This window comes from Lucilia sericata, unplaced genomic scaffold (genome assembly GCF_015586225.1).
Source record: "Lucilia sericata isolate MDLA Ls3-8-SP2 unplaced genomic scaffold, ASM1558622v1 Contig000015F_arrow, whole genome shotgun sequence".
NCBI classification, from domain to species: Eukaryota; Metazoa; Arthropoda; class Insecta; order Diptera; family Calliphoridae; genus Lucilia; species Lucilia sericata.
Window position 1 is genome coordinate 431,460 of NW_023994054.1, and position 22,585 is coordinate 454,044.

Here is a 22,585-nt window from a genome sequence, read left to right on the forward strand (position 1 = left end):
AAACTCTTATTAATCCCGAATATTTAAATTTAAAATATGTATATTGAGACATTTTATTTGGAAACATCCAAAGCTCCTTCAAACTCTTCAGGGTCCACCACAAAATGTAAATCGGATTGAGGCCAAGACTTTGACTGGCAACTTCATCAATAAGAAATGTTCTCGGGGAAATTCATCTTTCCAAGTATTGGCGCTCTTATATACAAAAGCAAAACGATGAGTTTTCAAAAAATAAAGAATATTGGGTATTGTGGTTGGAATTTCCCCCCGGGGGCATGTTACCTTGATGATAGACCCAGTGTTGCCACTTTGGTTATTATTAACCAAAATTGGTTATTTTTATTTTGCATGTATACATGTGAATTATTTTTTCGTTTTGGTTATTTTTTGCAAACAATTGAACTAAATGCTGTTTGCTTTTATTCTAAAAACAAAATTAAAAAACCTTCTTTTATCAACTATGTAAATATACATATTGTCCTGTTTTGAATTTTGGTAATATGTGGAATTTTTTTTACTATTCGAATTTTTTATTACTGCAATTTGTACATCTACTGGTTATACTTATGTGCACAAAGGTATTTTTCGATATCTTTATTGGTTAGGATTTAGCAAATGTACCTATGAGTTTTCCACATATTAAATGAGTTGATTAAAATCATAATAACACCGTAATATTATTTTATTTACACTAGTCAATCTAACACCGTGAATAATGAATCCTCTCTCTCCTTTTGGTGCATCCATGAACTTAAAATCACTTTTTGGGTCGATTCAAACTCGTCCGTCCTTCCTTTAATATTTCTATTGGAACTTTTTATGTAAAGAACTCGCGATACTTATATGAAAAAACGAAGTAGGCTGTATTTCGCATTTCGATTTTTATGGAATTTAGTGGGAATAGTCTTAGTAGATTATGTCCTCCAAATTAAATTTAAAGTATAATTGCAACTTCTATACCTATTTGAAATTTTGCATAAACAGATACTGTGCTAATTTGGCGAAATTCTAAGATAAATGATTTAATAAGAATTAATAAAGTATTTTCTGCTAATTGATGCAAGAATAGTATCACAATATCTTTAAAGTATTAATCAACTGATATTTTTAAGTAACACAGCTAAGGAAAATGAAAGTGTATTGTATACAAAAGTTGTAATAACATCTAAACTCGTACGACGAACAATAATATCGATATATGCAAAGATTTGAAACTCATGACCTTTGACTTCTACTATCTCACCATGACTTTTAGTTCTTTATTTACATTTTCTAGATGATGTTGTATACTAGTTTTTATTTTATCGTCTTAAATTCTAAATTTTGGTCAATTTGTCGGATAATTTGGATAGATTACGTTTACAAATATTGCTGAAGTTATGAATGTAATGCTAACATCCGCTACATGGTATTATAATTTGGTCAAATATACCCCTTAAACCCAAATTTCGAACGAAATTTCCAAATCTGTACATAAAATGCTCATAATGTATTGCAATATAGCAACAAAATTCAACATAATCAAGGTTTAAAGGAACTAAAATATCTCTGTCAGATTTTATGAGAATTGGTCCATAATTGACCATAAGTCTCATATAAGATCCCGTACAGAAAATTACTTTAACGCTCATAACTGTCTTCATAATACCAGTTTAGCGACGAAATTTAACATAGTTCCACTTCAGAAAATGAATTTGTTACTTTAATGTCCAAATGTAAACATGAAACAAATAAAAATAATTTTGTTTACTTTTTTCCTAATTTGGTTATTTTTTATTCGAATTTTGGTTAGAAAAATTTTTTTTTTGTGGCAACACTGGATAGACCCCATCTTGTTGTGATTGCAATCCCGGGGAAAAGAGGTGCTACCTCTAGTCTGCAGGAACTTTAAACTGGTGATGATCAAATGTATCCTCGGCCTTTCCTTGGAATGATTTGACATGAGGATGAAACAGAGAATCACATAATCTGGTACCACAATCACATAAACCGGTAGCCCCCTGGGTAGAGTATCGGATTATGTTTCGTCCCGGTTGTTCGGGGTGAACGAGGTTGTAGTTGTAATTATAATTTTGCAGGTGATTAATGTTTTATCTTTAAAAACAATAAATATGTATGAAAGGCCACTAAAAATAATATATTATATCTAAATCTTGAGTTGTTACTTACTTGGACTATGAATGAGTTGGAAAATGTGCAATTGAAATTCATGCAAGTACGTGCTAGTAATTTTAAGTCACATAAGTATTACCGGATTTATGTAGTTAACAAAGCTTTTTAAAAACTGAGCCTTTTTTCTTTAAGAAAATTTTGTTGACACTAAGTTTTTGTAGATTTTTAAAAGTTCATCTTGAAGTGATAATTTGATATTACTCATGTTTACCTTGTGTTTTTAGGGAAATCTCTAGGCCTACTTTTAAATAATTTTTACGTAAAGGTAAATAGTTTTCTTATAAATGGAAATAATTCGAGGTTCTCTTTACAAGATCTTGAAATAAATTATATATTTTCGATTAGTTATACCTGGAAAACCAACATATCAATTTACATAATCACGCTTAATCCATACCCGTATATAAAGATTTTTATGACACCAATATCCAAGAATTAAACGAGAGATAACATGTCTCTTGAAATTTCAGCGGCATTAACAACGTTAGTTATAGTTTAGGTTAAAATTTTAATACTTATTGTAAATTTCTATATAAGAAAGATTCAATAAAGAATAAATAAAATGAAAAAAAAACTCTTATTAATCCCGAATATTTAAATTTAAAATATGTATATTGAGACATTTTATTTGGAAACATCCAAAGCTCCTTCAAACTCTTCAGGGTCCACCACAAAATGTAAATCGGATTGAGGCCAAGACTTTGACTGGCAACTTCATCAATAAGAAATGTTCTCGGGGAAATTCATCTTTCCAAGTATTGGCGCTCTTATATACAAAAGCAAAACGATGAGTTTTCAAAAAATAAAGAATATTGGGTATTGTGGTTGGAATTTCCCCCCGGGGGCATGTTACCTTGATGATAGACCCAGTGTTGCCACTTTGGTTATTATTAACCAAAATTGGTTATTTTTATTTTGCATGTATACATGTGAATTATTTTTTCGTTTTGGTTATTTTTTGCAAACAATTGAACTAAATGCTGTTTGCTTTTATTCTAAAAACAAAATTAAAAAACCTTCTTTTATCAACTATGTAAATATACATATTGTCCTGTTTTGAATTTTGGTAATATGTGGAATTTTTTTTACTATTCGAATTTTTTTATTACTGCAATTTGTACATCTACTGGTTATACTTATGTGCACAAAGGTATTTTTCGATATCTTTATTGGTTAGGATTTAGCAAATGTACCTATGAGTTTTCCACATATTAAATGAGTTGATTAAAATCATAATAACACCGTAATATTATTTTATTTACACTAGTCAATCTAACACCGTGAATAATGAATCCTCTCTCTCCTTTTGGTGCATCCATGAACTTAAAATCACTTTTTGGGTCGATTCAAACTCGTCCGTCCTTCCTTTAATATTTCTATTGGAACTTTTTATGTAAAGAACTCGCGATACTTATATGAAAAAACGAAGTAGGCTGTATTTCGCATTTCGATTTTTATGGAATTTAGTGGGAATAGTCTTAGTAGATTATGTCCTCCAAATTAAATTTAAAGTATAATTGCAACTTCTATACCTATTTGAAATTTTGCATAAACAGATACTGTGCTAATTTGGCGAAATTCTAAGATAAATGATTTAATAAGAATTAATAAAGTATTTTCTGCTAATTGATGCAAGAATAGTATCACAATATCTTTAAAGTATTAATCAACTGATATTTTTAAGTAACACAGCTAAGGAAAATGAAAGTGTATTGTATACAAAAGTTGTAATAACATCTAAACTCGTACGACGAACAATAATATCGATATATGCAAAGATTTGAAACTCATGACCTTTGACTTCTACTATCTCACCATGACTTTTAGTTCTTTATTTACATTTTCTAGATGATGTTGTATACTAGTTTTTATTTTATCGTCTTAAATTCTAAATTTTGGTCAATTTGTCGGATAATTTGGATAGATTACGTTTACAAATATTGCTGAAGTTATGAATGTAATGCTAACATCCGCTACATGGTATTATAATTTGGTCAAATATACCCCTTAAACCCAAATTTCGAACGAAATTTCCAAATCTGTACATAAAATGCTCATAATGTATTGCAATATAGCAACAAAATTCAACATAATCAAGGTTTAAAGGAACTAAAATATCTCTGTCAGATTTTATGAGAATTGGTCCATAATTGACCATAAGTCTCATATAAGATCCCGTACAGAAAATTACTTTAACGCTCATAACTGTCTTCATAATACCAGTTTAGCGACGAAATTTAACATAGTTCCACTTCAGAAAATGAATTTGTTACTTTAATGTCCAAATGTAAACATGAAACAAATAAAAATAATTTTGTTTACTTTTTTCCTAATTTGGTTATTTTTTATTCGAATTTTGGTTAGAAAAATTTTTTTTTTGTGGCAACACTGGATAGACCCCATCTTGTTGTGATTGCAATCCCGGGGAAAAGAGGTGCTACCTCTAGTCTGCAGGAACTTTAAACTGGTGATGATCAAATGTATCCTCGGCCTTTCCTTGGAATGATTTGACATGAGGATGAAACAGAGAATCACATAATCTGGTACCACAATCACATAAACCGGTAGCCCCCTGGGTAGAGTATCGGATTATGTTTCGTCCCGGTTGTTCGGGGTGAACGAGGTTGTAGTGGTTTAAAACCCAAATTCGCAGGAAGAAAATGTCAGTTATAAGACTGATGCGCGGTGAAATCTATAATTCGGGATAAGTACGGTGCTGTTGTCGAAATCAACAGATACCCCACAGAGGAGTGACTGTGGGGCTATGCATTGGAAATGAGTTGGTGTTGAGTGTATATGATTCAGGATGAATGTATATGGATCTTGCCTGCTCGTATACCTAGAGTGAGTGTGTCCGATGATATTCTCTATGGGTGTGTCGAATGAATGAGAAGTGTGCTGAGTATCTTATACAAGTGATACCATTGAATTTTCCTTCCTCGTCCTGGTATGTTCAGGGAAAACTCTGTTCATACCAGATTTACCACAGTTTATTCTCTGTGAGTAAGAACAAAGTCCTCGGTTTATTTGATGGATTCGTGTTTCGTTCTACCGAATACGTCTCTAGGTGCTGTTGCCGACTCAACAGAGGCCATCCCATCTGAGTGGTTTGAAACGAAAGTAATGTTTTTGCAACTCGGATGTTAAGCAACGGGGCAGAAATGGTCAGAGATTAGATAGCTCGACTACTTGAAGTGCTTTTACATGGACAGGCAAAACTATGCATAAAAATTTTTCTTACAAGCAGGTATAAGAAGCACAAAGGGTCTGTGGTGAGTCGTCTAGTCTGCTCAAGGGTTGGAAAAGTACGATACGGCAGGTGTTCATTCTGATGAGTCTACAAAATTGGCATGTTAAATCTACAAAGGTGGGATGATAATTCTGCAAAATGCGTCGAAACTTTTTGAAATGGCTGACTCCACCCTGGGTAGAATGGAAAGGAAACAGTAAAGAACGATTATGGATTTTTTATAGTGCCAATGCAAAGAATCGACGAAATCTTGGGGAAATATAGTATCTGATTATTTTGTAGTCTCATCATCCCAATTTTGTAGACTCATTACCCCGAAATGGTACTTAAGAGCTCCAATCCTGTGGAAAAGGCAATTTTTCAACGAAAAGGCGACATATAGCACATGAAAAAATAGTAAAGAATGGTGTTCCAAGCTACATTTTTTCTCGATGCAGAAGTCAGTAGAAAGGTTCAACCTCAATCCGATTAAGAATTTGTTAAATCGTGAAGTAGCGGTTGGGACAGTGCTGATTAACCCCAACCAATTTTTAGCAGCGGGTTCAGAAACATATTAAAATCATATAGAAGATATTAGAGCATATTAAATGAAAAAAATTATTGTTTATCCAAACAAATTGACATCACTTTGAAAGATGATCAAATCTAACAGATATCAAATATTTTCCTAACTCTTCCTATACTTATATTTTCCCTATAATGATTAAGCATTTTTTTACAAGATCGCAAAATCTTTTAACAACAAATTTCAACACATAATCACAAATTTATCGCAAAACAAAAAAATGAAAGTCACGATCCTTGTTAAACATATAAAAAGTCACGGTGTCAATGTCAATGACTTGCTAAAATGCAAAAGAAATTATATGGTTGAAAAATTTAAGAAAAAGCGTGGGTTTCTAAAAACAAAATAATTTTTAAATGTTTATGAAAAAAATACCAATTTACCAAATCAGAAAAATATCATAATAAATGCAATAATATGAAGAAAAGTATAAGTGAGTACATATTTAAAGAAATCAATCATAAATATTTACAAATTACACTGCAAGTACGAGTAATAATAGACTGGCATAGCATGGCAAAATATTTATGGTAAGCATGATGATGTTGCAAATAAAATATTGCACACACAGGTTGCAGTAATATAAAGGAGAAAGACAGCGACTAAAAGTGACTCTATGCCAAGGGTGGACAGAGGGATAACAAGTTGCTTACATTTCTACAAAGGGTCTTGAAGCAATACTTGATCGATCCTCATATAACTTTATTTATAGGTTAAGGTTTTAATACCGTTTTGAATGGTAGAGGTAGGTCCTACTAAGCTTGGGCCTCGAGAACAGTACAGACAGACTAAGAATAATAAGAATGTTTTTCGAATCTAAAGGTTTACAATAATCTGGGGCAAGATTCACTATTTATGGGGTATTACAAACATCAACATTATGACACTGAGCGTCTTGAAGATTCATGTAGTGTACAAGAAAATCACCACTGAAATGCCACACAAATTAATAAACTCTTTTAATGATGATGAACAAATTGATGGCTGCAAGTATAAAAATAAAATGCAGTAAAATTATTTGAAAAACACAACATCAATGACAAACTCTCTAGGGGAGCTGGTAGATAAATAAGCAATCAGTAATTCCTTTAAAAGACATTCAATGTAAACAAATCAACCATACGATGCAATATAAATACAAACATATATGATGATTTTCACATCAAAAAAAAAAACACCAGCAAGTAGCATATATTGGTCATGAAAGATATACGACAACAAAAAAAAGTTAATATAAGTGTCATTACCACAATTGGTAGGAAAATATGTTCAGTTGAAATAAAAACGTTGAAAAAAAAACTAGAGAAAAAGTGAAAAAAAAAACAATTAAATTAAGCAAAAGTGTTTTAGCCGAAAGATTAATGATCATTACAACTTAACAACAATAATAAACAGACAGACAGACAAATCTACAGATGGTAAAAATAAGGTAAACAACAACAGTAGCTTTAGTAAACAACAATACAACAAACAAGTTTGTTTACCAACTTAAACCTCAAGACCTCATACTAACTGAATGGTTGCAAGACAACGACTTACAACCGATCTTGTCTAAGACAAGTTGCGCTAGGTTGGAGCCCAGTTTGAAAGAGTGAAAGAAATGCTCTTGTACGTTGTCTTTCTTGTGGGCAAAAATCAAAACAAAACCAATGAAGGAAAGACAGAAATGAAGAATGAAAAAGAACTGAAACAATTTTCAACAAAAACAAACACTAACGAAATGTTCAGAAAACTTATGAATGGGATGTATAAAAGTATAGACAACAAACCAAATTGGCATTAGTATTATAGAAGAATTTATATTGTAAGCACTACCAAAGTTGAAACAAAAAACTGAAAAATATTTTTATAAAAAAAGTATAGTGCTTACAAAAAGAAAAAAACACCAACACTAAAGGACTATTACACATAATCAAATACCCAAAGGATTATTTTATAAAAATATTTAAAGTGAAAAAATATACAAACACAAAAAAATAATAAGAAAACAAAAAAGTGCAAACAAAAAAAGTGCTAAAATTGTTTACATATCAAAAATGTGGCCAAAAAAGACATTTACCATTTCTCATCTATTAATAATAGTGTTTATAACCTTCTGTGTTTTAACAACTACCACTAGTGCCAGCACTGAAAATATTTCATCACCCTCCTCCTCTTCGACATCGACAACAACATCCCTACAAAATGCTGGCACACGCACAGTGTTACGCATCTATGATGAGTGCACCCGTGCCGAAGGTGGTTTTGTGCCATGTCTTAAGAAAAAGGCAATTTCCTTTATTGACCGCATCTCGTACATTGATGCTATTACCGTGGCTGATGGCATAAAAGTTGTACGCCTACCGGGCACCTCATTACATGATCTGCCAGCTATACGTCCTATGTTTAGTGAAAATGAAGTGGAATCATCGTTATCGCGTTCCGGTGAAGATCGTGATACGAAATTAACGAATATGTTGGTGGAACGTTTGAGTAATTTCTTTAATGGTCATACGTTGCAAGTTAGTTTTCCGAAATTGACTTCGGAGGAAATTGGCCGGGGACTGGAAGAAGGTAGGTAGATTTATTGTATAATTGGGTTGAAATTTAAAAATAAAGTTCTTCTGATGGTGAATTTAATTTAATAAGCATCAGCTGTTAATGAATATATTTCGAAATGGGTCTCAAAAGTTCCGTAATTTTGAGCTTATCGCTAGAAAAATAATTAAAATTTTTGTTAAAATAGTTCTGGTCCGCAAAACAACTTTAAGTGTATTATAAAGAAATTTCTGAAATAGACATAACCAAATGCGAAAAATTACAAAAATTTTGACACCTATTTCGATAAAAAGTGAAAATAATATGCATCTCCAACCCAATAAAATTTATTTTTTGGACCAAATATTGTAAAAAAAAATTTAATCATTTTTCACGTAATTAGCGCAAAATTGCGGAATTTTTGAGACCCATTTCTAAAATATTGGACAAATTTTTTGAACATATTGTAGTGAGATCAAGATTTTCAATCGCTGGAAGGGAACTGAGGCCCCTTTCAAAAAAATATCTTTTTATTTTTCTACGGCTGTATTTATAAAAACTTATTTTAGGTTTATTAAACAATTTTAGGCAAAATTCAGGAAAATCGTATTTATAAACGTGAAATAGCTTAAAACACCTTCAATAAACCATTGACAATTAGAAGAATTTTATTGTAGGCTCGACCCTTCTTTAAGCCAACAATAAGTTGATTTTTAACAATTTTTTTCTCAGATAAAGATTTTTCCTAATTATGGTTTCTTTTAAAATAAAATCTAAAAATTCTAATTTTAACGTTTACAAATTTGTAAATAAAATCCCAGAAAATTTTTAAACGATTATATTTTGAGGAAAAAACTCAAATCTAGGCATTATTGGATTAATGCATGAATATTTGACAATATTCCAATTGTCCAGCACTATTTTTAGGCAATTTGGAAATGCCCGTCTGTCAACCAAATGATGGACAAAATCATTTGATTTGGCTTTTTCGAAGTTTGTTGGTTAAATATAATGCCATAAAGTAATTAACCATGTAAATTATATTGATTAGTGTTATACTAATGCAAAATATATTCGCCGGCATTAAAATTAGTCAAATATCAAAGAAATTTATCAATATTTGCAAAAATTTATCAAAAATTACAAGGAAAATAAGTAAAAATAAGAAAATGTGTCATAGTGATGTATATTTTGTCGCAAAATATCCGTTATTCGGATACTTTTAATAATAATTAGAAATTATATGTTATATTTATACATCTGAACTAAATAGACATTTATTAAAGCCATATATATATTTATTTTTCTTAAAAGTTTGTTTTTATTGTCAAAAATCTATTATAAACAAAAATATGAAATTAAGAAAACCGAATCAACGAATATTTTATCCTAATTGTACGCAACACTAACACATAAAATGACAGCCATATTGTACAGTGCTGCCAACTTAAACATAAATCAGCACAATAGTTAATATACGTTTATTATTTGTTTATGAATATCACAATTTTATTAATGGTTTTTAAGGCTAAAGTGTGCTTTAACTATTGAGTGCATTAAAAGCAAAATAAGATTTTTTTATATTATTTTTATTTTATTTTTTATAAATACAAGCGCTAGTGTTTAGGACTTATATATGCATTGATTGAGAGGTATTCTGACATTAGATTCTTTAAAAGGCAGTTTCTCGGGACACTCTAATGGACACTATGACATGCCACCACTACCATGCCAATATCTTAGGACTTTTCAGTTTGATTGGTCTATTCTCTCAATTTGGATAAATTCACTAATTTTCTTATTTATCTCCAAAATTCCTTGCCGGACCAAAAAATATCTAATTCCTTGTGTCAATTTTTATACAGTATTTGTTTTTGGACCCAAAGATTACATAAAATTCTTTCATTTTTGCAATGTATAGTCATTTTTGTTCTCCTTTAAGAGCACATGTTTTTTTGTTCCGATCTGTTACGCTTGAAAGCTGTTTATATTTTGGCGCCAATTTTTTGTCATCTATACTAATTTGTTGCTATTCTTTTTGCAACTCTAATAAAATACGTACATACATATTCATGTATAAATGTATCTCTCATTTGCAACAAAAAATGTACAAAAATCTTTCAGATTGTTTTATAGTTTTTATTTTTTACGGTCCCTGTTTTTATTATATTTAATTGAAACTATATTTTTGGAGTTATGACCTTTTAGGTCCTAATAAACGATATACATTTATAGAGAAATAACGAAGAATATATAACAATAAGTTCACGTTTCATATCTGTTGCACCGAAAATACTACAAGGTCAAAGGTCTTGGAACACATAATAAACCCATTAATATTTAGGTTAATTGCTATTCAGATCTTGTACGATTTTGATGAATCAGTTATTTATGATATATCAGTATAACAATGATACTTCATTTACCTGTTCAGACTAACTATACTGTTTCCTTTACTGATTATTTAGAAACCGATTCTAGATGTAACACTTTATATGACAATCTATTACATTAGCATGGCGGTCTATATCCATTATATATATTACGATTATACAGGTCAACGATGAAAAAACTTTTTAAATAATTTTCACTAATCCCAGTCTCATTTGGTGTGCTGATTACATTAAAATCAGTTGAATTGGCTTCAAACCTTTTCACAAACCTTAATTTTGTTGGCCTGTGTTATTTTTTGAATTACAGTAGGACCTGGATTATCCGTGATTCGATTAACCCGTAACATTAATTATCCGGAAAAGAAAAAGAATTTTTTTTTGCATCGACGTAATTTTTTTTTTTTTGATCGACTTAAATTTTTTTAACATCGTTTAACCGTGATTATAAGCAAAATTTTTATTCTACATATTTTTTTTGAATAATAAGAACAACGCGAAAAAGGGAATTCCCTCTTTAGTACACACAGAGAAAAGGAAATATACACGACTGGTACCAAATTGACACCAAGTTAGTTAGTTAGTATGAAAGGAGGATGTATATACATCAAATCCGAAGAAATAGATCTAGGCCTCTATCGGGCCTGTTGTGCGCTCCTTAACCAGTGCCTCAGATGGGAATCGAACCCACCACCTCCGGTCTACCAGACTAGAACACTAACCACTAACCTACTGGAGGCCACAAATTGGCACCAAAGAGTTTATAGTTTTTCAATAACATCCGTTGTCAACGTTGTCAACATTGAAACAATTCGTTTTCGAAATCTATATTTTATACACATCCGTTGTCTAAATGTTAACAAACGTGGTAAGCTCACTATTGGCAACGGATTGTTTGTTAATAGTGAGCATAACACGTTCGTTAACATTTAGACAACGAATGTGTATAAAATTTATATTTCGACAACGAATTGTTGCAATGTTGTCAACATTACATTGTGTTGTCATACATGCGTACGACACTTTGACAACGCTCGAGAAAAAGTGATACACTTTTTCGACGTCCTTTTTTATACTTTATGTGAAACGGGTAAGGCCGATTTGAAATTTTCAAAAATTTTGTAAAGTTATAACCTTAATATACATATTAAGATTCTTTTATGTACTAGGAGCAACAAAAAAACTTACATGCTTATTTAAATATCCTTACAAATAGTGAATTTCAAAACATACCTGGAAAGATAAAAAAAATTGATATAAAATTATTAGATTCATATATTATTTGATAAAAAAGGATTATGATAAAAACATGCCGCTTAGTATAAATTAATTGTAATAGTTTTATTCTAATTAATTCTTTACAAGTTATTAAACATTACTTCTGCAGTAGTTAAGAAAATGTACTTAGTGACACTTTTGAGTTATGAAAAGAAATATACACTCCTGGTACCAAATTGACAGCAAACTGTTTCAATAACATCCGTTGTCAAAGTATATACATATGTACGACAACACTATGTAATGTTGACAACATTGCAACAATTCGTTGTCGAAATCTAAATTTTATACATATCCGTTGTCTAAATGTTAACAAACGTGGTAAGCACACTATTAACAAACAATCCGTTGCTATGTTGCAATGTTGTCAATATGTAACATAATCTCTGGTGTAGGGTATCGTATGGTCGGCCATGTACGACTATAAATTCTTGCTTGTTTTACATTTTCATAAATGTAACAATGCCCTATTTGAGGGGTTATTAGTGCATCATTATCTTGAAAATTGTACTTTGATAACACAGACGGACGGATATGGCTCAATCGATGCAAAAAATGTTTTCAAGCCGATTGATATACTTGAGGTTATATAGCCAATATTTTTGCGCGTTACAAACATCAGCAGAATATATGGATGCATCTTCCCCACTAAAGTGGTGTAGGGTATAAAATCTCATCTAACTCACTAATTATGTCACAATAATTAGAAAAAAACAGGTGAAATTATAAAAATATTTTATAAAAGTTAAAAATACTAGAGTAATTTCTTTACAGTCCATATATTTATGTAGTTTATACTTAAGACATTTTCTGACACTTAATTTGAAGTTATTTAATTAGAAAGTTAATAAAACATAGCTTTATAACGCGTCAGTTGGTAAAAATGTAGACAAGAATTTTTTTTATGAACTTGTTTACAACTCTATATAGAATTTAAAAAAAGTGTTTCACTTAAATTTGAAAAAAAAAAATCTTTATTATAACAAAAGTATTTTTTATTGCAACCAAATTAGTAGCATTTTTCTGATATACATACATATGTATGTTTGTAGGTACTCAAACATTTGTGTTTGAGCTTTATTTTCCAACCACTAAAAATCATCTCGTGACAAAGAAACCATGTTAAATAAAAAAATAATAAAAAAACACGGTATGTATTTTTAAAAAGTTAGAGAAATAAATTTTATGACATTTTTACATGATATACTTTTTGTGGGAAAACTAGCAATTGTTTATATTTTTCAATTTATTTTGCATAGAGCCGAAACCGAATATTACACTATACAACAAATTTAGGGTCATGATCTGGAGGGTGAAAAATTCCCATTATAATTTAAAGTACTAGGTTAGAGTATTAAATCCCCCAAACTGTTCGTAGTTGATAGGTCAAACTTTTATGTTATCGGTCATTGAATGTTACGCTTTTTAACACTAAACCCCGTTAACTCCACCTCCGGTTATCGTTTAACCTGTAGATATTCTGCCGGTTAAAATATTTTTTGTATGGAAACTGCCAATTTAACATTACGATAAAATATAACCAGAAATTGAGATAAGTTTATTAAAACCTAACGAATACTTTCAGAATTCATTTCAAAAACATATTTTTTGTGTAGCTATCTACAGAACAATTTTGCAAGGAATATTTCTTATAGATTTTTGAACACAAATATTGAATTTTAATGGGTTATTCGAGACCATTTTATAAACACACTAAAAGGCCTGCAGACAACGCATTAGGATTTCATACGATACCCCATTAATTAATAGTTTCCATTTACCATTTAAAATTTGCGAAAATCAATCAAATGAAGAATGTTCGAACTGAAAAACATTCAAAGGGTTTCCTAAAAAGTATAGACGGGTGCTGACACTTGAGTCGTCAAATTTAATTAATTCGAATTATCGAATAGTTCTAATAGGGCAGAATAGAGAAATTCTTGCAAAATCAACATAAATCAAGCCCATATTTTATTTGAAAGATCTCGAGAAGAATCATCTCGCAAGTTCCCATGTATTACATACATTGTCCAGGGGACCTATAGAAGAGTACGTGCCAAATTTCATTATCTCGAAAATTACGACCTGTAGCGTGCGCACAAGGTTTACACGGACACACAGACAGACAACAGACATATCTTAATCGAATCAAAATGTTATTCTGAGCCGATTGGTATATAAGGTGGGTGCAAGACCAGTATTTTAGTATCACAAACTGAGTTTCGACTTGCTTCAACTATTGTTGGCCTGTGTAATCAAAAGCTATACTAATTTGAATGTTACAAACTTCAACACAAACAAATAATTTTGGTGATTAAGTCTTTGCAACTTTCCCCTGAAACTTATTCAGTTTTGACACATTTTTCTACTTGTACATCACTTTTGCTAACTTGGTAGGAGTAACAAAAAAAAAAAAAAAAAAGAAATAAATACAACTAAAACTATAAAAAAAGTATGTCGGATTATTTTATGGTTGATTTTTATGTCTATTTGAAGAAAATAAAATAAAACGAAAATAAATTATTTTCTTTATTATGTGCCATTTGTTAGGTTTACTCTTCAATTTTATTGTATTTTTTGCTAAAATAATACTTTCTGTAAATAAAACCATCTTACAACTTACAATACAAAATTGATCCTGATAATATTGTTAAATTTTTGTAAGTATTTCTGATTACTTTCGTACATGTGTAATAGTGCATTTAATTGTGTGGTCTCAAATAACAACTAAATATCAAATTAAGGCCAAAGAAATTCGTTTATATTTGAAATTATTTGCATGAATTTATTTAATTGGAATATAATTAATAATTATGAATTTTACTGAAACTAATTATTTGTAGACGACATTGCGAAGGAAGGAATGATTTTTTTCACTAAAGGGTTTTCCAATAATGTTGGATCAATATATGGCGAACAGATATTTACGCCATTATAGTGATGAGAATATTTTGCGTTTGTCGTGATGTTTGCAACGCAAAAAAATATTGGTCCTACACCAGGCAATGATTACTCAAAGATTACTCAGAAAGTGATTTTAAGGCAACATTTTCAATTACAATTACATTTGAAGTAATAACAATTACGTTTGTCAATTACAATTTTACATGTAATGTGTATTTAAGCAATAACGAATTAATTACTTGTAAAAATTGTAATTGGTAAAACTTAAATTACAAGTAATTGTAATGGTAAACGTAATTGTAATTACTTCAAATGTAATTGTAATTGAAAATGCTGCCATTACCACTACTACCCCCCCCCCCCTTCCTTAGAATCACTTTCTGAGTCGATTAAGACATGTCCGTCCGGCTGACTGTTAAACTAAACCATGTGCGCAAGCCACAGGTCACAGGATATTTTGATGAAATTTGAACCATACCAGTATTTTAGCCCAAGAACGAAGCCTATTGAGAATGGTAGAAATCGGTCCGTTATTTTACCTAGCCCCCATACAATAGGACCTTCCGATTTGATCTTTCTCCTCCCCAGTTTTATATAAACATACATGACATTTTCGATTTTTCTAATGACTAAACCTCAATTGACCCTAGTCCCCATAAAACTCCCCATTAACTAACTTTTAGTATATAAAAAAAATCATCCTCCAAATTTTGTGAGGAACGGCTCATGTTATATCAGTTTAACTGTAGCTCTCATATAAAGACACTATTAGAAAATTAAATACATCGGAATAAAGATAAAATTCAGTCAATTTTAACCCACCTAAAACCGTTTACTGGAAAATGGCCAGGAATGCTTGCGGATTTTTGTTGATCATCAATACTTTTATTGCAAACCAGTGTTATTTAAACTAGAATGCAATGTAAAATTATTCAAATTTGCAATAAAATTAGTTTTTGAAATATATATACTTCTTAGTAATAATAAAGCTATTAAGTGTAATAAGAAATAAATAATCTACTTAGCATTGCACTTAAACTTTATATGAACACATGGAACATATACTGGTATTTGTTTGCTGGTATCTGTTTGCAATATGCCAATAACCTATCGGATTACTTACGACAGAACTTTAATTAAACATTAAAGTTTATCCCTGGCAAGCACATATAGTTTACAAATTACTCCTAAAGTAAAATGTTAAACATAGATTTACTTTAAGTAATGTTGGGTTAAAGGCAGTGATGCCAAGTGTAGGGATTTTTCCCTTTTTGTAGGGAATTTTTTCAAAAATTTCACGTGTAGGGAAAAAGGGAAATTTTTCTTACTATTGTAAAATTGTAGGGATTTTTCAATTTCATAGTTTTTAACAACTAAAAATATACTCTTTCATGTACTAAACGTTAAAATTAAAAATGAAATCCGTTTTAAGTGTATCGTTAGTAAAAATTCCGCTTGTAATTTCTACAATATATGTACCTACATATCGCTACAAGACTGGCATAATCCAAAATTCGGGTTTCTTGAACTGAGGTTTACAAAACATACTAAAATCTTTTATATAGATTTATCAAATTTCAAATATGTCTATTATTTTCGATGTGAAATCGATTTTTTGTAAACGTAAAAACTAAAACCCACATTTTCGGTAATATTAGACAACTAAAAATTTAATTTCAATTTAGATGAGAAACATATTAACCTCAACTATCTGAATCTGGATTTTTAAAATCCCTTCATTTGTTTAAAAGTTATTAAAAAAATTGTTAAATGTCATTAAATATTCATATCCATTTTTCTTGAAACGACTTTTTGGATTATGCCAATCCTGTAGGGCGATATATTCTGACTCCTTATAGATAGAGTAGTCGGGGGCTTAATGCAGTAACTCAGGATTGAAAGAATGAATTTAATGTTCTGAAAATTTATAAAAGTAAACCGCAAAAAGTAAACGCAAAAGTAAACCTTATTCAAAATAATTATTTTATGAAATTTTTTTTGTTGGAGGTACATAAAATAAATTTTTAACATCGAATCGTGATACTGCCATAAATCTTTCAATTGTCTTGTTTTTTTTTAATCTTAACTGAAGAGTCAGGGTTGGAAGATTTGTATGATGTAAATTGAAAGAAAAAAATTTTAAATTTAAATTCTAGAAATTTCATTCCTAAAAATTAAAAAAATACATATATACATACATATGTATATTATAAAACGGAGCTAATATTTTAGTTTTTTATGTTATTTTTGTATTTTTTTAAGATAAACTTTGAAAAAAAAAAATGGAAAAAGTAGTGTAGGGAAAAATGTAGGGAAAATAAAAAGTGAGTGTAGGGAAAAAAGGGATTTTTTCTCATAAGCGTAGGGATTTCTGGAAAAAATCTCCTGGCATCACTGGTTAAAGGACTAATTTCATTAGGATACGTAAAATAGTTAATAAATTTCTCCTTAGTCATCTGTTTTAACGACAAACGACTGCTTAAGTCCGGGATATTATGTTCGATAACACTGGTAGACATCAGACATGGAAAATCATCATCAACATAACGGCACTTTTTCCAAAAACATTTTTAGTAAAAAATAAAGAAATTAAATTTTATTTTTTTTTTTAATTTTTGTGTGCTTAGGTAACTTTTGACAACACGTCATAAAAGTGAAGTGACTAATCATAAAGATTTTTCCTATATTTACTCAAAATCGACTTTCATTAAATGTCAAACATTTTATTTTAATAATAATAATAAATTATTTTTTTAAAGATCTAGACTGAGCTAAATGATTGAATAATTCCCTATTATATGTACATCCCGAGACACGACAATTCCCTTTGATAATTTTCTTAAAATTGTCCCCATCTAATGTCGTTGATGATTCACAGTTATTAATTTACAAACCAAAAGACTAGATCCCAGATCTGAATTTTTACATTCTCCTTTGATCGACTAATACTAGAACGAAATCTATTGATCGTGTTATTTTTTTGTCGACCAGATTTCAAAAGAAACAAGCGAGGGTGTTATATTCGGCTGTATCGAATCTCATATACCCACCATCAAACTGTATGTCGTAAAAGGAATGCTCCCCTAAAAACATCAGGGTGATATTTGGAATATGGCTTAAGTCAAATATGGAGCTCTTTTGAATTAACAAAATTTAAATTTAAAAAAACAAAATATTTTTATGAGTAATGTAATGTATGAGTAATTTTCTGAAGAGGACCTTATATGCGTCAATTATGAACCGATACTCATAAAATTTTGTACATAAAATAAAATTTTGTACATAGAATTTGTTTTGCATAGAACTTGTTTTTAAATAAGGAAAACTCGTATTTTAATAAGCAAAACTCTTTCCTGAAGGGAGCCTTTTATAGGGGCTAGGGTCAGTTATAGATCAGTCCTTATTAAATTCCGATTGAAGAATTCCTAAGTATATACTTTTTTATGTCGATTTTCATCGCTGTACACGTAATTTTCTAAATCCTCCTCATCAAATTTTCTAAAGAGGGGGCATTATCTGAGAGGCACGGTCAACTATTGACCTATCATAACTTTTTGTAGACCGATTTTGGTTCATATAAAATTTATTTACATTGAATGTCATTGCTGTACTAGCATTTTATGTCAGTAATTAGAGTTAAAGTATTTTTCTAAAGGGGACTTATATGGGAGGCACCCGCATATTCCGCATGAAATTCGGTAGCAAGATTAACGTTCGTATAAAAATTTCGTATGCCGATTCATTACCGTATTTTTAAGCCAGCAATGATCGTTTAAGTAATTTTTTGAAGGGGACTCGATTTGGGGGGGTAGGGTCGATTATAGACCGATCCACATACAATTTGATAGTGAGATTTTGGCCAGCGAGGAACTTACTTGTATCAACTTCTATCGCTATACTTGTAGTTTTTAACCAATGAGTAATTTTCTGAAGGGGTCCTTGTGTGGGAGGTTTTTGGTAGAGAGATTTTGGATCGCATAAAACTTATGTGTGTCGAATTTCGTTATAGTTATTTTCAGAAGGGAACTTTATATGGGGGTAGCGTCAATTATAGACCGATCCTCAAAAAAAAATTGGTAGAAAGATTTTGGCTCATATGAAACTTATTTATATCGAATTTCATCGCTATACTCGTACTTCTAAAACAGTTAAAGCTGTTTTTTGGAGGTCCACTTGTATGGGGGATAACCGAAAACGTGGACCGATATTGCCCGTGTCAATACCAAGCAAATCTTAGCAATAGAGAATATTTACATAAAATTTTAACTGTCTAACTCTTCCCGTGTGGTCACTGTCGATATTTCAACAGACGGACGGACATGGCTAGATCATCTTATATATACCCAGTATATATATACTTTTGTGGGTCTATGACCAATATTTCGATGTGTTACAAACGGAATGACAAAATCGATATATTGATGGTGGGTATAAAAATATAAAATTGAAAATTTTCAGAAGAATGTGTAAGCTATTTGCGATAGGATTGGACAGATAAAGACGTTATTAAGTTTAATAGGGTCCTATGATATTTGGCAAATACTTAATGTTATTTGCAAAAGTTTAGATGTTAAACAAATCTTATACACAAGTCTAGTAAGTAAATAAGTAAAAAGTACTAAAAATTAAACGGGAGTACTATGGTATTTTGGGATATCAAAAAGTACTAAAAAAGTACTATAGTATTGAATTTTCCATGCCTGGTAGACAGCATTTTTTCCATACAAACTCTGAGAGATAGTGAGTTTTAACTATCATTATCATCTTTATATGTATGTGCATTCATATTTATGTATGTAAAAATGAATGTGTGTTTATGTTAGGGACGAAATGGGCGGAATGGGTATACTGGGCGTGGAACTTCCCATATAATGATAATATTAAATGAGTAGCGATAACGGTTGTTTAGGTTGTGGCGGTTCTGTGTCTCACTCTCACTGGTGCAATGACTTTTCTAATTTATACATTATTTGCATTAACTTCTTGTTGAAAATAATCTATTACCTGAGTAGGACTAGATTTTTGTGTGATAAGAATTCAAATTGTAGTAATAATAAAAATCGAAAATGGAGCCCTCAAAACCTACAAGGGCGGCGATATGGGGGCTCAAAGTGTTATTTCTCGACATGTAACATTTTTAATCGAGTGCCATTTTTCTGTTTCCCATCCGATTCCACTTTAAAGGTGGGCGTTAAACTTTTTACTGATAGCAAAGTTCGGTATTAAAATGGGATAAAAATTCTTGAATGACTATACTGTACTCGTTCTAGTTTGGCATTGAGACCAATGATTTTTTTATTACGCGTAGCAAAGGAATATTTTTCATTGCCCTATTTATGTTGAATCGGTGAGTTGTTTTGAAAAACAGCAAGTTAAAATTATGGAATACTATTTTCATTACCATTACAAATATATTCGATTCAATCAAGCGAACCATATAAATAAGTTGAAAATCATGTTTAAATTTTGTTAACATAAAGAAAACTAAATTACTTATTAAAGCCAAAAAATGAAAGTATGTATTTGTTTTCTGCTTAATGAAATATCTATTAAAAAGTCTCAACTAATGCAAAAACATTTACGTACATACATATAGTTAAAAACGCAATTTTTCTGAACATATTTAATTTTTATTACATTAATTTAATTTGAGAAAAATTTCTCCCCATAACTTTTTTTTAACAAAAATTAAAAAACAATGTTTTTTCTTGATTTCATTTTTATTAAGGTCGTGGTAAAATGAAGAAAATGATGAGTATGATGATGATGGGTATGGCTATGAAAATGATGGGTATGCTGCCAATTGCCATGGGAATGTTGTATATGTTGGCTGGTAAGGCCTTAATCATCTCAAAGATTGCCTTGTTACTGGCGGGTATTATGGGTTTGAAGAAACTACTCTCGAGTAAGTCATCGGGCGGCAGTTCCGGTTGGTCTTCAGGTGGAGGCGGTGGTGGTGGCGGTTGGTCTTCTGGTGGCGGCGGTGGTGGTTGGGATAGAAGATCACTGAATCAGGCCCATGATTTAGCTTATCGTAGTTATACAAAACAATTACAACAGCAACAACTGAAGCTACAACAACAGCAGCCACAGCAACAACAACTACAACAACAACAAAAGTCATCAACAGAACAAAAATTATAAAAATTAGAAGATTATTTTAAAATTGTTAAATTATCTTATAGATAATTTTCGCATATTTTCTTTGTCTTCTTTCAAATGACATTTTGTAATTAAAAATTTTTAAAAACTTCTTTCAGCTTTATCTCTAGCACTTAACTTTAATAAAGTAATCATTACTATTTTGTATAGAATAACTTATCTTAAACGTAACTAAAGTTTTCAACAGAATTTCAATTTATAATATTCCGTTTTAATAATTGTTTTTTATGTAGATTCCCCTTGGCTCTGCTTTTTACAATTTATACAAATTTACCGTACTTTAATAACATTTATTATCCATCTCATTTAGCATTTCAATAAAATTTCTACTGTTATTTGTATCTGGCATATTCTGCGTAAATTCTATTATAAACTTTAATTAAACTTTAACGTTTCTCTTCTCATCTTCATTACATTTGATTTTCTCTAGATCAACTTTGAACTTATTTCGTTGCATTTCATGTTGTTTGGAATTGCGCTGACATACACTGAACTAATATTAGAAGTATTTGTATGGATGTGTTTTTATTTTTCTGCAATTTCAAATACAGTTTGTTGCATGTTGCATAATTCTTGTAAATTGTAAACGTGCTTCCATTATCATTTTCATACATTCATGCTAAGCTGTACAAACGGACGGACTGGCGGAGTGATTACAAGTATCATTTCTTATTCCCCATACATCCATTATTTTTTTTATATTTTCACTTTAAAAACTGTAGTTTTTCTTCAGAAGACCGCTTATTTCCGCATCCATTGTGTACTTTTGTTCCGTTAGTATATTTAAGTTCTTTTTCTATTTATTATTATTATTTCATTTTATTTTATTTTAATTTATTGTATTTTAATTTATAAGCTTCTTATTTAAAACATGTTTTTATTTTATTCTTTAATTTATTTATTTATTTTACTTCTTTGTAATATGGTAAATATTATTTATTTAAATTTATATTATTTATATGTGTGTAATATTTAATGTGTTTTATTTATTTTTGAGCAAAAAGAATAAAAATTCTGCATTTATATAAAAAATGATGAAAATGTATTGTGTTTTATTTCATAGTAGCTATACCCAGTGTGCTTCGCTACCCTAGAAACAATAGAAATAAAAAACCCTTTACGATTTGCTAAAAAACGATTCTAGTAGAACCGCTTCTAAAGGAACCTGTTGCCGAATTGATAAAGTGGGAACCTGTGTTTGTTTAATTTATATGGAAGATGCAACGCACGCTATTGATAGTTTACCCAATTTTTCCAAATGTTCATATGCATTCAATGTTGCACTTGCAACATTTCTTATATTTAATTCATATGTGAGGTACCATTCACTTACAAAACGTACAACAT

General features: G+C 30.3%; 1 protein-coding gene across 1 annotated transcript; it reads left to right on the plus strand.

Moving 5' to 3' along the window:
* Positions 1 to 8,023: 8,023 nt before the first annotated feature.
* Positions 8,024 to 21,983, plus strand: LOC119605830. The gene is made up of 2 exons (XM_037959152.1): positions 8,024 to 8,540; positions 20,805 to 21,983. Exons 1-2 carry the CDS (start codon positions 8,024 to 8,026, stop codon positions 21,218 to 21,220), a joined length of 933 nt encoding a protein of 310 aa, XP_037815080.1. The 3' UTR covers positions 21,221 to 21,983.
* The last annotated feature ends 602 nt before the right edge of the window (positions 21,984 to 22,585 follow it).

What these genes read in the sequence shown, in the direction of transcription:
- LOC119605830 (XM_037959152.1), top strand. Translation starts at nt 8,024, where the DNA reads ATGTGGCCAAAAAAGACATTTACCATTTCTCATCTATTAATAATAGTG. An exon ending in TGGCCGGGGACTGGAAGAAG is followed by an intron (nt 8,541 to 20,804) that starts GTAGGTAGATTT and finishes ATTTTTATTAAG; the next exon opens with GTCGTGGTAAAATGAAGAAA.